Genomic DNA, 11,837 nt, shown 5'->3' with positions numbered 1-11,837 from the left:
TCTCCCTCTGTGATCCCTGAGCTATAGAGAGAGGAACGCCCAGGGTGCCTATTGGCTCAAGGCTGCTCATTTAAACTGTGTGAGGGTTTTTTGGAGCTGGAGGACTACAACACTGCTCAGGAGGGCCAAGTCAGAGCTTCTCGACAGGTGCTCACTGCAAGGCACCTTGAGTAACAGTAAGAGATTCTTGAACTCAGGCAGACTGAGGAGGGACATTCAGAATCAGAGAAATAACTACAGCGGTATGGCAATTTTCAGTTCTGTTTTTGGTACTGTGGATGAGGAGATGAGTTTTTTTTAATGGTATAATAATTTTATTAGCCAGTTTTAGGTCAAATTTCAGTTAAACAGGGAAGCTGTTGAAAATAATGCATGAATAATATGCTTTACACTTTCTAAGCTGTTTATACACTTTACATGCTATTTATTATTTTAAACAAAATTCATATGACAGTGTGATTTGTCTAAAGCAGACTGCTTATATAATGAGTAGAATTTTGGATATTTTCACTTCTGCACATGTATAACATATCTTACAAGCGTCACATTATTTGCACTTTATGCAGTACATAAGTGCTTCTGTTGTCCAGATGTCCACTGTGGTCCTAGAGTATGGCTCATTTTTATCACTGTATCCCATGGATTAGAGGGCAACATCATAAAATGTCATAAATTATTGGTCCTATCATTGTATCATTGTAAAGGGAAGCAGCAGAATCAACTTCAGTGTGACCATAGTGCTCAAAAAGATAATGTTCCTCAGAAAATTTCTGTTTTTATTTGCCTCTGACTATAAACATGTGGGCATGAAAAATTAAGAATGTGGAGAGATTTACACACTGGAATTCAAACACTAAGCAAGGTCATTTCTGTGCTCCTTCATGTCTGAGTGAACAGCCTAATATATACACCTCAGTGTACCATACATTACATCAGTGAAGAGCTGCATCAATATCGTAAATTTTGGGTTTGTTAAATTATGTACCTTTAAAAAGTAGATGTACTTCCTTCAAACATGACCAAAAGCATTTCTGAGAAAAGATGTTTAAGCATTGACCAGTGAAGCATGCATTAATATCTTTTGATGCTCTCCCCCAAATGCCCTTGTCTTTTTTAGTCTGTAGAATAACAGAATATAAGCTTGCTGGTTTAACTTCAGATTTTACACCAGTGCATTTCCTTTCTGATTGCAAGAAAATACAAGAGGTTGAAAATAATTGTGCTAGTATCTAGAATGCAACATTGTATTCTCAGCTCTGAGAAAAATATTATCGTGCATATGCTTTGTGTTGGGCTAACTGGATGATTTTGGGGTTCTGTAACTTTATCAAGAAAGTTGTGGTTAAGTCCCCAGTGTTACAGGCATAGCAGGGAATATAACGCAGCATCCCATACACTAGAATAATTACTTTCAGCTCTTGCTGAAAGTAAAGAGTTCTTTCAGCTCTTGAAGACCAGAGAGGAAATGCACCAGTGTAAAATCTTTGTAGCTGCTTTTAAACTGCCTAGCGGAATTTTTCCAGATCACCAAGACCCTCATTTGGCTTAACAGCAAGACCCAAGTTCTGCTTCGAAAAGCAATAGAACAGACTGTTTTTGGTTTGATGCTTCATATATCTCAAGAGACAAGGGGGACACACAGTGTGGATCTTTCCGTCTCATCTCTCTTCTGCCAATCCCTTTTTCTCAGAGAATGCTCTTGATCCTCCCTCGGACCTATCCAAGAAATACGAGGAGATTGCAATCCCAGTGCTGGTGGTGAATCTACTCTTTTCCTCATCACCTTCTATGAGAGTTGTTGGTTTGCTGTTGTGTGGAGATACATCAAAATAGAGTCTCTGGCCATTTTACTGTCTGTATCTCCACTGAACTCGTCCTTTAGGTGTTAACCTGCACACTGCCATTACCTTACATAGGGTTTAGTATTTTGTAGCTTGTTGACATATGTGTGAGACTGAAGTGTGATTATTTATGGCTGGAATGTGGTCTATATGCAGCTCTCCAGTGGAGGGAGGGAGCCTGAGACCATTGTGGGCAAATTACAAGAGCAGGCACCAACAGGGCAACTTCCCTCAAAAGAAATGTGTCCAGCTTTGCTGAACTCATGCGTTGTGTCCTTAGAGCACTCAGTCAATGTGAAAGATAAATTAAGTAAATTACGATTGAGGGTGCCAGTATAGTGACCCTCTGAACACAGGTGACTGTTGCTATTATGATTATATTTGTGTGAATCATTTTAGGATAGAGGTTCAGGAAAGGCTTTCATGCTGGCAGCTAGTCTTTTGTCGATCAGTGGGGACTGAGAAAAACTGGCAAGTCTCAAGTGATCCCTCTGTAGGAGAAATAAAAGACAGTGGATTGGGAGCATCAAATAAAAACTTCTGAGAGGGAGCAATAAACAGTTCGTCTGATTGGCCATTGTAAGTTCTGATGTGCAGGTGGTAGGATGTGATGTGGACTCCAGAGATGCAATCTACTCAGTTGCATACTCCTCCACTCCATTCCCAAGTGTCACTGCCAGGTGCAGTAATTTGAAACAGTACTGGATGCTCTCAACTTCAAATGCAGTACAGACTTTAAATGTTTCATGGTGTAATCATCACATTAGTGAAATACTGTGTCTCCAGATAGTTAGAACATTAATTATGAGATGCAATTCAGGAAAATGTGCTATAAATTACAGTGAAATTGGGATCTACTGGAAAACCATCCTCATTATGTGACCAGATGAGAACTCTATAAGGAAGTGGAATCTTCTTGAATCTTCATTTCCTTTTAAATGAACCTCCACATCTCCATATTTGGGAAGGAAAGGCCTATTTTAAATTACCAACCCAACGCTGATGTTTTGCATTTGCTTGGGAAGTCATGTGCAATTCCAGAATATGCATGCTCACATTTTGTCTTCTATCCATCGGGAAGACCACACTTTTTGAGTTTTTTGCCATTTCACAGCTGCACCACACTTTGATGAGCTCCTAAAATGTCCTCAATGATAAAAACAAATACTGCAATAAATTAGTGATGGAAAGACTATTGAATTATGCGTGTAGTTTTTATATGACCGTTTCATTGGCAACCATTATTAGGTATTGTGCAATAATTACATTCTATTTTACTATACAATCCTAGTTGGTATATTTTACCATGTATTATAAATTTGCTGTACAGTTAATGAAAACTACATGATTCTTTATTTATTATCATAAAGGAGTTGCCCAAAGGGCTCACAGACCCTTGCCTTGGGGCCCCATAGGCCCACAAGGACATGTTCTCTTATGTAGTTTCAGTGGCAAACTGAGCTACTTCTGCTCATACTTACAGAATAAGCAGTTAATGCACATGTATGTTTTTTAAATGCATTTTAATTGTTTTTTTTTTCTTTTTTCTTTTTTCTTTCTTTCACTGTGCCTTTTATTTTATACAGTTAAATGTGCTTATATTCTATATATTCATATAGGCTTTGCATTTTGCCTTTTTTAAATAGGGTCAGTACACTGCTATGGAAAATGTTTCTTAAATGTTGCACATATTAGTACAAGATCTTTTCTTGTGATTTTTCTTTATTAATAAAATATCATTTAAATACTATACTAATATATTCCACTTTTGTGTGAGGCTAAAAAGGATTTTGGATGACATCACTGTTATTAGAAATGACATCATTCACTTAGAAAGGGCTCCATGCTTCTTTAAGCTCTTGTTGCTGTGGTTGTATAATTAAAGGTTAAGATGGAATATGCCAACCAAGCACAGGGTTGCTCAGTTCTTATTGCAAGATGAGGCATTTCTCAAGTAAAATAACCTTAACCACATTAAAAATAATGAAATGTCTGGATCAACCATCCAACTTTATTGTGCATGTAACAAGACATGGTCTTTGTTTGAAAGAGACCAAAACCAAAAGCATTCCAGTGAGAATACAGTCCAGTATGGTCTATATCTGAATTTCCACATGGATGTCCATGGGAAATTGTTTATGTGTTTCTTTCACAGGCCATGCTTCCCAGGCTAAATTGGCTTTGGTTGCTCCTGTTTGGGATGCTGGGTGTAGTCTCACTTGTTACACAGGCAGAAGAGTCTGAGAAAGCAGTCACATTTAGCCATGTGTACAGGATTGACTCTGGTTGTAAGCAGGACCAGCAGGCAGTTTTGCCTTCCCAGGACCAAGCATCAGAAGGTCAGGTCATGACGGTGGATGGGGAGAAAGACATTATTTTCAAGCACAACATTAAGTTTCCATCATCTAGCTGCAATTGCGCTGATTCAGAGGAATTCAAATCCCTGCTGTACCGTGTCAATGGTTTGGAGGAGGAGGTTACCTACCTGAAGTCCCAGTGTGCTCAGGGCTGCTGCAGAGGAAGCTCAGGTATTAGTTCACATGCCAACAGTTCAACTAATTCAGGAGACCATGTTCTCTAACAAGAACACCTGAAAAGAATAAATTATTGTGTCCCTCTTTTTATGAAGTGTTTAGCCACATATACTGTACCTCTAATCCACTTGTTGAGCATAGTGGAATTTATTATGTTCTGATTAAAATTTAGCCATACTGATCTGCTTTTATTAAACAAAAGAATTGATCATTGCTGTAGAGGGAGAAACTACAAAAACTATTACACCATGATCTAATATCATCTGTATACACTGCAAGTTGATGTTCTGCCAGTTAATCTCCAGATTTCATGCAAGTGACCTGCATTCTACTAGGTGGAGACACAAGCTGTAATGGCCATGGTGTATACCAGCACAACACTTGCAGCTGCAAATGTGATGCAGGCTGGGAGGGTCCAGACTGCTCCGTCTCCACCTGTCCGGATAATTGTAATGATAATGGCTACTGTGTAGATGGACGATGCATTTGCCACACTGGTTACATGGGCCACGACTGTGGCCTGCTCACATGTCCTGATGACTGCAATGACAAGGGCCACTGCGTGGATGGCAAGTGTGTGTGCTTTGAGGGCTTCTCTGGAGACACCTGCAGCATGCAGAAATGCCCAAGTGACTGCAAAGAGAATGGCCGCTGCATCGATGGACAGTGTCTCTGCGACGAGGGCTTTTTCGGAAATGACTGCTCTATGGGTAAGGTTTCTTCAAGAATATTTGCAGGTGGTTTCTTACCAAAGATTGTTGGATATGTTATTAGGAGTATGCATCTCTTTCAGATTTAAAGATTTGGCAGTTGGCTGTATGTAATGCATCAGTGTCTAATAGAACGTTTCCACTGGACAGCATGGTATGCCTTGGTAACAAATCCAAACCCAGGACTATCTGTATCCTAGTTAGGTTCATGTGTCAGTTTTGCATACCTCAACCATACTTCATTTGAGGTTGTGAGGGTCACTTACGGTAGGCGAGTTTATTAAATGGCTGAATTTTAAAAAATTCAAACAAAACCCAGGCGTATCTCATTTTAAGTTCCTCATAGGGTGAACTATTGAACACAGTTATATTTTAATGGCAGTCCGCATGACCAAACACAGCCAAGAATACTAATACTTTGATCTTTATTGAAAAAACAGAGACCAAATGTAGTACAAATGATGCTAAAGCATAATAAAAATGCAAGGAATAGCTAAATCTGTGACTAAAACTCAAGTGGCTATATCTATTGTACATTCAGAGCACTAGGTAGGTATTTTATTATGCAGTGAACAAACACAGTTAATAGTAATAATTTGTGATTCAACCTAACCTGAAGATAGCAGATTTTATGTGGATCATGGATGAGAAGCAAAAATTAAATCTAAATATCATAAATATTATAAATATCAATGACATAAAAGCTGCTGCTAAAAGAAAAAAAATCTGAAGCATAAAAGTGGTAAGATTGTGATATTTATGTTTATAACGTTTGAAAACACTAAAAAAAATCACTATTTCTGTACTAGTTGAAAAGTAATACTGTCCAGAGACATTACATACATCGTGTGTATTTAAGGTGTCCTGTGATGGACTGGTGTCCCATCCGGGATGAATTCTCCCGCCATGCACCCAGTGTTCTGAGGATTGGCTGACCATGAACCTGACCAGGATAAAACAATTACAGAAGATGAATGAATGAATGAATGAATTTATATAGCATTTTTAACAATGGACATTGTCACAAAGCAGCTTTACAGAAATTTGGATGAAATCTCTCTAGCCATGGGCAATAAAGGTAAGCAAATTCAGCATGGGTACATAGTTTCATGGCTCAGTTGTGGAATTAATTATAAAATGTGTGATCATAGTACACCACAATATGTTAGTATTTAATTATGGCCCTCTATCATCTTAGAGTGTATGAGGAATTCCAGCATGTGCTACAGAAGTGTAACATTCTTTTAAGTTAAACACAATGCAAATGTAAATACAATTTGAGGTGAGTGTACAGTATAATTACTTCCTGGTACCTTCATGAATATCAAAAGCAGCATTTTTCAGTAGCAGGACTCAACTGTCCTCCCTGCAGTTAGCTCTATTGTTACAACTTTTTCCCTTCATAAGGATAGAGTGCCTCAGGGTAGGAATGCACTGATATGTGATCCTCAAAAAATAATATTGTGAATGGCATGAATCTTAGAGAAGGATATATTGTTCATGTTAACACTTTTGGGTAAGACATCATAATTGAGTCCATATGAGTGAAGACCAAGCATACCATAAAGCAGTGCGGCACCAGCTAAATTGCTAGCTGAACTGTAATTTCAAGCACATGACACCAGTGGAGCTAGAATTTTATGTGATGTGACCTGTCAATCATTTGCCAGTGATTTTTTTCTTTCACTACTGCAACATTGTACCACACCATATGCATGGTACTAATCAATGTTATCGTTTCAGTATTCATATTACTAACAATACAGCCAAGCGGTTGTTCACATGACCTCTGAAACTTGTTGCCATATGATGATTTATATTGTAGCTATTTTCGAAATTAATATCTACAAAATTGGTAAATATTTGTAGAAGCACTCAGGGAGACCAAACGCACTGAACTAATTTCATGTGAGCAGGGAATTTGAAGCCACATCATGCAAAGATGCCTTACGTATATACCCCCTGGAGGGTGAGAATAAATTACTTTGGTTTTATATCCCTCATCATCGGTGGGATTATCAAAAGGGGAATTGGGGAGAGGTTTATTCTAAGGTCATGCAGGATTTCATTGTGCCAGATCAAAAGTGTGCAGATGTGCAGACTTTAGATCACTTACTACATATAACTACTGGGGCTGTGTAAACAAGACCTAACTTCAAATGGTGACATTTTGTTGTACTTAAGAGAACTGGGGGGACCATAATGAGAATGATATGTCTTTAGTCCAAAAATGCATGATCTGATTCAGAGTACAGAGGTCAGTCTTCTGCAGTGATCAGAAATATCATTTATAGTTCTTTAAATACATGTTCTGTAGATTTGTTACCTTTTATGAAGCTTTTTTAAAAAAATGTATTGCTATGTTTTATTATTCATTTGTCAGAATGTGCTGCACATTTTCTTGCACTATGCTTTCTCTAAAGTCATTAAATGGTAATTTATTTATCCCAGAGGCCTTTTGTGGGTTATTATTTAAAGGTGAAATTGTTACTGGCAGACGCCGGAATGAGGCAGGAGTATTAACTGCCACTAAATGAAAAGGCTCCTGCTAAACCAAAGGAAAACATTGACTTCCTGACCTTTCACCATGTGGAACAATGTCCAAACCTGCTGTGAATTCTTTCCTGGTTAATGTGGTTTTCTGAGCATCTATTTGGACTCTCTCTTTCACCCTGCATTTATTCCCCAAGCGTTTTTTTTTTTTCATTTCCTGGGTTTCTTCACTTCACTTTTTTTTTTGACTCCAGTAAGACAGTTAGTAATCTCTATGTGGAAACCTTGCTGCAAACTCTGTGTGTCTGATTGTATGGCTGTATATATATTATATATATATATCTGATAATGTTAACCACTACCATCACATTTATTCTTTCTGAAGAGATGTGGCTTGTATTCCGTTATTACTGATGATCTTGGTTAGTGACCACACTGTAACGAGAAAAACTTAATAACAAGAACAGCTGCTAGTCAAGATTCTTGGAGAACTGCAAATTCAGAAGCATATTTACTTAAGTTAAGATAGATTACAACAATGGTAAAAAAGGGAAGAAAATGGGGAGTTGTTTGTGAGAGGCACAAATATGGAGGGCAAAAAAACTTGAGAATTAAAGAGGAAAATGTCTTTTAGCCTTCCATCACATATACACACCAGAAATCTCAAGTAATGGTAAGTATGAAATGTATGAAATGGGAAGTGTTAAATGAACTACCACAGAGTTTACGCAAAAACAACAACAACAACAACAACAACAACAAAAAACAGTTATTCTGAGTCATGAAGTAATTAATTATAATACTTTGGTGGAGCTTTTTAAAAATTTATTATTATTATTATTTTCACTTTTACACAATGATCTCTACGGGAGATTAGTTTTGCACCATGGGTTTAACATATAGTAAAATTGATTTTTAACATGAAAAACTGTGTGTCTCTACAGTACTGGGTCTAAAAGACCTTCGTGTGATCAGGGTGACTGATGTGTCCCTGCTGGTGGAGTGGGAACATGTAAATAAAGCCGAGTACTACATGCTCTCCTACTATCCTTATGGAAATGAGGGAACCATTCAGGAGATCCGTGTTCCCAACACTGAAAATTCCTACTTGATCACAGGCCTCAAACCTGGAGTTACCTATATCGTGCAAGTACAGGCTGTCATCAAGGGTATCAGCAGTGAACCAGACCGCATCACAGCCACAACAGGTAAAAGAACTTAAGAATTTTTGACTCATTTTTTCATTCAATGACATACAATTGTATGCAAAAGTTAGTACACCCCAGCCAAATTACATAATTTATTGATTTTTCAAGTGAAAAGAAGTAAAAACAACTTTTGCAGCAAAGTGCAGGAAGGTTTAGTTGACACTGTTGGTGCACTGTTCTACTCTGCAGTGTTGCTTGCACAAACATGATCTGCATGGAAAAATAATCAGAAGGAAACCTTACCTGCAACTCATCACAAAAGTGAAAGTCTATTGTACGTAAAATATCTAGATAAGCCAGAGGCATTTGAGAAACAAATACTGACTGATGAAGTAAAAATGTAACTCTTTGGCCACAATCACAAAAGGTATGCTTGGAGAAAAAAAAAGTGGTTGAAGAAAGGAACTCCTTGCCAACTGTTAAGCATGTGGATATGTGGATATATTATGCTCTGTTAGGAGGTGGTGTTACTAAGTTCTGACTTAGTAGGGTGTCCAAACTTTTGCACATGCCATGATTACAAGTTTTTTTTTTCAAAGTAACTGTGTAATAATATTTGCAGAAAGATATATATTTTTAAATAGTTTGCTGCAGAGGTTGTGTTTACTTCTTTACACATTAAAATCAACAAAAGTAAACACTGTACTGTGACCTTATATACCTTATGTGCAGTTAAATGTGCTGATCTGGTTGTGATGAATGACATGAACTGTCCATATGGGATGCTGTCAGTTATTGTGTTCTGCAAAGAGTTTCAGTGTAAACAAGAAAGTGCCAACAGAGTAAAATGCACGTATTGTGGGGTTTTTAGACAATAACTTATTTCTTCACATCCTATTCTGTCCTATGAGTTCCAGAATTGCAGAAGGTAATCTAAAACCCAAGAACAAATAATGAAATATTCACAACAATAAAGGACATTGAATAATAAGCAGCATATTCTAAGTTTCAGACTATTTACAGTGTTTGGCCTGCAGTATAATTTTTGTGAGTAGCAGTCCTTATATTGTGTGCTGGTGCAGATTTGTCTGGTGTAGAAGGTGTTCGTGTGCTTGGACAGACAGAGGACTCTATCCAGGTGGACTGGCAGAATCCAGAAACAGAGGTGGATTACTTTAAACTACGTCATGCCAGTCCAGATGGCCAAGAGGAGCTGGAAAACGTAGCCAGGAGCCAGGAGGCTAGGACTGTGCACACCATTATAGGTGAACTTCTTTCAGAAGAATAAACACATACCCTGACTCTTATAAAATTACCCCGACACCTGAAAAATAACCTGAAACGTTACCACTTTCTGTGTTGGCAAACTTTGAGTTAGCAGCGCAGCTTTGTCTTTATATTTTAAAAGACTTTAACAAGCATTTTATATTATATTATATTATATTATATTATATTATATTATATTATATTATATTATATTATATTATATTATATTATATTATATTATATTATATTTAAATAGATCACAGTACTCTCTGAGGTATATAGGGCATTGAGTAAACATTGAATGTGAGGGCATTGAGTGAGTGGCAATGCTGTGTTTTTATATTTATGGGCAAATTAACTGTATTGTTGTTTGCAGGTCTTAACCCAGGCACTGAGTACCAAATAACAGTGCAGGCCATCAAAGGAAGCAATGAGGGCAAACCATCCCATGCCACAGGAGTCACAGGTTAGTTGGTTAGTTAATATTCTCAACTGGAGGAGTGTTATAAACAAACACACAAAACCCAGACAAACAAACACACAAAACCCAGAAATGCTTAAGACATAGTCAAGCCCTTCTAGAATTATAGAATGCAGTGATATACCAGTATGACAACACCATTAAGTGGAAATCTGAATGGGAGAGACGATATCGTAGGAAATATGACTTCCAGGTGTGGAGCATTAAGCTATTGGAATTTTTAAAACAGGGTAAGTAGAGCAAACAAATTTCTGCTATATTGGTAAAAAAAGCAATGAAAAGTATGTTTCGAATATTACTTTGTTCAATAACTGAAAGCTGTGCTGTTGTGTACACATCTCTACACTAACTGTTAGTGTAGTTTTCAGAGTTTGTGCATGCTGCTTCTGTTTGCACACCTGTGACACACCGTGGGTTTGGCCTGCAGTATAATTGCAGCATATACATCTGTTATAATTATACAGAATACTGATTCAGAGGCTCAAAAGGTGACAGGTCTGAGACAGAAAAGAAACACACTAATTGAATTGCAATCAACACAGTGTGTTTGTTTTTAAATATGCTATCCTCACTTTAATCATAGACTTATAATCAAACCATAGTAACTGTATATCAAACTATCATGGTTACTAATAAAAAAAATAAATGGAGAAATCTCTCTGACAAGAAAAATGATTAAAGAAGTAAACATGTGCATGGTGTAATGTGGGAAATATTAAGTCTGTAATCATTGTTGAGTAATTTATTGTTGAGTAATTAAACTCAAACAAAAGTTGTTCTGGCTCTCCCCTATGCCATACACAGTATGCCATTAATTTTTTTAATTCTATATCAACTTTATTCTGGATTATGCATCAAAGCCTGAATATGAGGTCAACCTTTCCCTTCTTCAACATCTTTACATTTTCAGGTGTACTTAACTACTGGAACTTCACCATTAAACTATTAAACACTATTAAATTATTCTTAGTTGAACCATTTCTAACAGATTGAGTTTTTTTTTTAAATAGCAGTTTGTATTCTAGAATGAAACTTGAATTTACTGAATTTCAGTTTGTAGCCTACCTTCCAATGCTCCCTTTTCACCAAGTTTAATGTTCAGTAATTGTTTATCCTTCACAGCAAAGTTTATTACTAATATTTTTCTTGTTGCCATAAATGAAATAAATAGCTTTCTTGACCAAGGAAACCCACCTCCAACCTTTTTTTTCTTATTAACTTTACCCAAGGTTATTCAAATATGTGTCGCTCTTACACACAAGTCTAAGAGCAACACATAATTCTGAGTAACACTAGGGGTATGACTTTCTGGCCTGTTATGGGAGATCTGCGGAAAGTGTTCAGGCGTGTAGTCACAACAGTGT

General features: G+C 37.1%; 1 protein-coding gene across 1 annotated transcript in view; it reads left to right on the top strand.

Moving 5' to 3' along the window:
• tnn (tenascin N) overlaps positions 1-11,837 on the top strand; it is a 28,169-nt gene continuing 16,332 nt past the window's right edge. The window contains exons 1-6 of the mRNA XM_026937257.3: positions 1-242; positions 3,997-4,369; positions 4,711-5,085; positions 8,523-8,786; positions 9,809-9,991; positions 10,369-10,458. Coding sequence (XP_026793058.1) covers positions 4,000-4,369; positions 4,711-5,085; positions 8,523-8,786; positions 9,809-9,991; positions 10,369-10,458 — 1,282 coding nt within the window. The 5' untranslated portion in view covers positions 1-242; positions 3,997-3,999. The remainder of the gene's footprint in view (positions 243-3,996; positions 4,370-4,710; positions 5,086-8,522; positions 8,787-9,808; positions 9,992-10,368; positions 10,459-11,837) is intronic.

The sequence above is a fragment of the Pangasianodon hypophthalmus genome, chromosome 4 (genome assembly GCF_027358585.1).
Source record: "Pangasianodon hypophthalmus isolate fPanHyp1 chromosome 4, fPanHyp1.pri, whole genome shotgun sequence".
In the NCBI taxonomy this organism is placed as follows: Eukaryota; Metazoa; Chordata; class Actinopteri; order Siluriformes; family Pangasiidae; genus Pangasianodon; species Pangasianodon hypophthalmus.
The sequence above is the reverse complement of the archived record's forward strand: the minus strand, read 5'-3'. Positions and strand labels throughout refer to the sequence as shown.